The sequence below is a fragment of the Nothobranchius furzeri genome, chromosome 3, assembly GCF_043380555.1.
Source record: "Nothobranchius furzeri strain GRZ-AD chromosome 3, NfurGRZ-RIMD1, whole genome shotgun sequence".
Classification (NCBI taxonomy): Eukaryota; Metazoa; Chordata; class Actinopteri; order Cyprinodontiformes; family Nothobranchiidae; genus Nothobranchius; species Nothobranchius furzeri.
The window spans coordinates 41,684,490-41,688,522 of record NC_091743.1 but is presented as its reverse complement, the minus strand read 5'-3'; the positions used below and the strand labels follow the sequence as shown (position 1 = coordinate 41,688,522).

The following is a 4,033-nucleotide window of genomic DNA, read 5'->3' as shown; positions in this document are numbered from 1 at the left end:
TTGCAGTACTTGAATCATGTTTATAGCTAAAATGTCTTTCTAATTTAAAAAAATGGGACTTTTTATTTTATGAAAAAAACTTTTCTAAACTTTGTTTACTGAAAAACTCATTTGTGCTGTTTACAAATGTTTACTTTCTAAAATCCACCAGCAAGGAAATGTAGGCTAATTTACATGTTACTTGCCTCACAGCATTCCAATGGAATGGCTTGTTGCAACAACCCTGTTCCAGCCAGTTCTCTGATTTGTTATGGTCATCACATGTTCCACACCATCTTCCAATCAGCTTAATCTGCCTCTTTTTTTGTTCTTATTTCATCCCTTGTTTAAGTCCACAAGATTAATTTCCAGTTAGTTGCTCTTTGCTATTTGGCTACTTCGGATTTAATTGTCAACCACTCACTCCTTAGTTCGCTTGCTTCAGGTAAGAAAAAGTTTTATCATGTGCTTGTTAGTTCTAATTTTGGTTTACAAAAGGCAATAGCATATATCTGCCCTCAAACAATAGCTACCGCATGGTAGCTTACCTACTGTAGTTTATTCGGTCTGTTCAAGTAAAATCAAACAAACTAACTGGACTTTTCGCTTGATTTGGAAAAATATCAATCTAATTTCAAGCAAGATGACTCTGTAACTATTCTATTGATATAACTACAACCAGTGTATTTGTAGAGTTAGCAGTCCAGCTACCGTTAGCCACTAGGTAGCCCCATTGCTAAGCGGCCATTACACTGTTCTCACATGTCTGCTCGATCAGTAAACCTCTGGGCTAATGTTCTGCCCTAAACGTTATATGCGCAGCTCAGTGGTTTTTAATAATTAGGTAATGTTTATTGGTGTTTAAGCAAGCCTTTTCACTGTGTCTGTCGACTTTATTGAGATCTTGTGTAGAGAGACGGCCATGTTTAGCTAAACATGAATGGAGCGTTAGAAATTTGTGTTTGGGGCAGGGGGCGTGATGGACTTTTAGCCATTTGAGCAAGGATGCATCTAAAATATGCCAAGGACTGGACTTGGGCAACCCAGTCTTCCAAACTAGCAAAAGAAGAAAGAATCAAATTGTTTAGTTAGCTAGTATTAAACATTGTAACACAAAATATTGCTTTAGTTTGAGATGTGTAGTCAAAAGCTAAATTTTCATAAACAATGGGTGAGTTTGTTGTTTTTTGAACATGCAGTTTATTCAGAAATTCCTGTGGCTATGTGTCTGTGTAAACTTGGTTGAAAACTAATCTCTTTTCCAAAATCTTAGGTGCATTATTGTTACTGGACAGCAAACAAAACCACATTCAGGAACCTAAATGTGGAACATCCATCTCCTGATTGGACTCAACATAGAGTAAGGCTATTTCAGTGCCAAACAGGTACTGCTACTACTACTTGGCCATCAAATATAAATGGCTTCCTTCGAAACTTTTCATATGAACTTGACTGTTATGCTTATTAAGAGGAATATGAAGAAGCCAAGCGTCTTGCCAGGCAGTACCTGGAAGATTCCCAAGCCGAGAGTGAGAGAGAAGTGACCAAACAAAAGGTTAAGAACACTAAGCGGTACCTGTCCAGCTCTGATGATGAAGCAGGTAATGTTTCTGTCATAAACATGTTGTATATTCTTTTTTAATAATATAAAATTGCAAAAAAAAAAAAACATCTGTTTGCTTTCAGGTCCATGCTCTACTGAGAGAACGAGAGGTTAGTTTGAGCCGATGTTCTACTGCTAGAACTTGTGTTTTTAACTAAATTTTATTTTATGGGGTGCAGAGCTCCATAGTAATTTTCTAGCTCAATAATGTTTTTTTTTCTTTTCATTTTTTGCAGTTCCCATGGCAGAGAGAATGCTGTTGCTGATAGAACCATCCAGCAGAGATGGTGTGTATATTTTCCTTTATGTTTATCTAATTTATTCACGCCATACTTCAATTTGTCCTCTAGACTGCCCACCAGCTGTTTTTGACTGCTGTCAAATTTATTTGTTTAATTTAGTTTTGATATGTTTTGCCCCCTTCAGTTCCTGTTTCGAAGAGGACAACACTGCCAGCTGAGTCCCTCAACGGTGAAGGTACACATTTTATCTTCTGCTGTAACTAAAATGTCTACTGATTTGTATATTTGCCTTTTAAAACTTTGCACTACTACTATTAAAATGGGTTTTGTCAAGTCATAGATTTAATGGCCACAAGTACACCAAGGCAAAGAGTCACCCCAAAGCAAAAAGCCACTGAAGGCAAGTAACTTAGAATACCTCTACCAAAACCTAGAGTGGTGTATTAAAATGTTTTGGTAGATTTTTTTTTTAGAACTTATCATTTTATCATTTCAGATCAAGCAGCAGGCATCGCTGATGTTTTAAAGAATATTGCTGCAATCACAGGTGAGATTGAGTTCCCCCTTCTTAAAAGGTCCACTGATAAGTTAAATCTATTATTTGTGTTGTAATGTATGATTCTTCTTTTGTCCAAGATATCTGCAAGTCACTGCTGATCAAAGTGAACATGATGGAGGGGAAAATGCACGCTATGGAGAAGCTGCTCCATAATGTGGCTTCTCGGCATTCTGAGAGTCAAACTCAAGATAATCTGCGCCTGGAGCATTGTAACGATGCAGAGGACTTTACCTTGCTTGAAAATAACCTGCAGGACAAGGCATATTTCCAGCAAGCTGTAAGTAAACAATTGTAGGCATTCAGAAAATGGTTTTAATGAAATCTGATATTTTATTTGATCAACTTTGTACAATTTATAAGGTCCGTTTTCTAAGCCTCATTGGAGGACGGAAGCTGGGAGAAAATACAAGGACCATGCTGGCTGTCGCCAGCAATGCTGTTTGGTGTGGATACAGCCTGTATGGGAAGAAGCAGAAAGCCAAGCTGTGTAACCTTAAAATATTTAGGCTGATCAAACGTGAGTTGATGCTTTTTACTGGACTTGTTTTATAGAATTTCATTAAATCTTTTTACAGCTGTCTGTCACAACTGTAAAACAGTTTCAGTAATCTTAAGGTTTCCTGTATATCACCTGTCTGTTCCCAGGTGCTGTGAAGACCTCGCTTCCAGACTCCACAGATAAGGACATAGAGGTGCAAATAATTGAAGTCCTAAAGCATGCTCCCCAGAAAGTCAGAAGAGAGGTAACTGATTTATGACTGAAAGCTTGTTGGAGACATTTATGTGCTAATTGCTCACTAATTTATACCTCCTTTTTTCCCTTCAGGCTGAAGCACAGCATCGTGCCACACAAATGGAGGCCCATTCTTCTGAGGAGGACTAAGTGAACCTGCACCCTTTCTGTTTTATTTTTCTCTGTTTTGTTCACAATTTTTGATTTTTCTATTTTTATATATATTTTTTTGATAATTTTTTTAAGCGCCTTGTGATTTTTATTTTGAGAGGCGCTATAAAAATGTTTTGTTTAAATTGTGTATGCAAATGTCAAATCTTTATGTAATAAAAAGCTGAAAAGTCAGTTAATTGTCCATCCTGTGAAATTACATCTGATCCTGCTGCTTACTATTCAATTCAATTCAAAAATACTTTATTAATCCCAGAGGGAAATTGATTGCTGTAGTAGCTCAGAATAATAATAATAATAATCAAGTCATCAAAGAGTTGTTGTATGTTACAATGGCTGTTGGCAGGAAGGATCCTCAAGTCTTGTGAAGAGAATGCTCAGGGTTGTCCATAATTTCCTTGATTCTCTGGAGAATCCTTTGCATTATCTCCTCCAGCGGTTCCGAAACGAAAACATATGCAGTAGAGCTTTTAAATGAAATCAAGACACTGCTGTCCTATATTACTTGTTTTTAAGGTTTTTATACATTTGTTCTTCCATTCTGGTGGTTTTTGCTGTTAATCTGCCATTAGTTTTGCAATATAATTTCCTGTGGTAAATAAGGAATAAAGGTGAAAAAAAAAGTTAACCTGAAAACGTCTCTGCAACGTGCCACAAACATTTAGTTGGTACGTTGTCACAACGTTATAATAGCGATGTTGTCACAACATTGCAGTAAAGTTGTGGATATGTCGCGACAACGTTCC

The 4,033-nt window shown here is 36.9% G+C and overlaps 1 protein-coding gene across 2 annotated transcripts; it reads left to right on the top strand.

The window, feature by feature from the left end:
* Positions 1 to 285: 285 nt before the first annotated feature.
* LOC129153291 (uncharacterized) lies at positions 286 to 3,461 on the top strand. Of its 2 annotated transcripts, none has more exons than XM_070549182.1 (12): positions 286 to 424; positions 1,253 to 1,364; positions 1,449 to 1,580; positions 1,666 to 1,692; positions 1,819 to 1,869; positions 2,009 to 2,059; positions 2,165 to 2,224; positions 2,321 to 2,371; positions 2,461 to 2,660; positions 2,744 to 2,900; positions 3,029 to 3,126; positions 3,210 to 3,461. In XM_070549182.1, exons 5-12 carry the CDS (start codon positions 1,824 to 1,826, stop codon positions 3,264 to 3,266), a joined length of 720 nt encoding a protein of 239 aa, XP_070405283.1. In that variant the 5' UTR covers positions 286 to 424; positions 1,253 to 1,364; positions 1,449 to 1,580; positions 1,666 to 1,692; positions 1,819 to 1,823; the 3' UTR covers positions 3,267 to 3,461. The 2 variants fall into 2 exon arrangements, with proteins under 2 accessions (XP_070405283.1, XP_070405282.1); XM_070549181.1 differs by having other exon boundaries at positions 2,159 to 2,224.
* The last annotated feature ends 572 nt before the right edge of the window (positions 3,462 to 4,033 follow it).

Excerpts from the sequence above, each read along its gene's own strand:
- LOC129153291 (XM_070549181.1), top strand. The coding sequence starts at position 1,824 with ATGGCAGAGAGAATGCTGTTGCTGATAGAACCATCCAGCAGAGATG. Across the intron at positions 2,225-2,320 it reads AAAGCAAAAAGCCACTGAAG|ATCAAGCAGCAGGCATCGCT; the intron begins GCAAGTAACTTA and ends TTATCATTTCAG. Across the intron at positions 2,372-2,460 it reads GAATATTGCTGCAATCACAG|ATATCTGCAAGTCACTGCTG; the intron begins GTGAGATTGAGT and ends CTTTTGTCCAAG.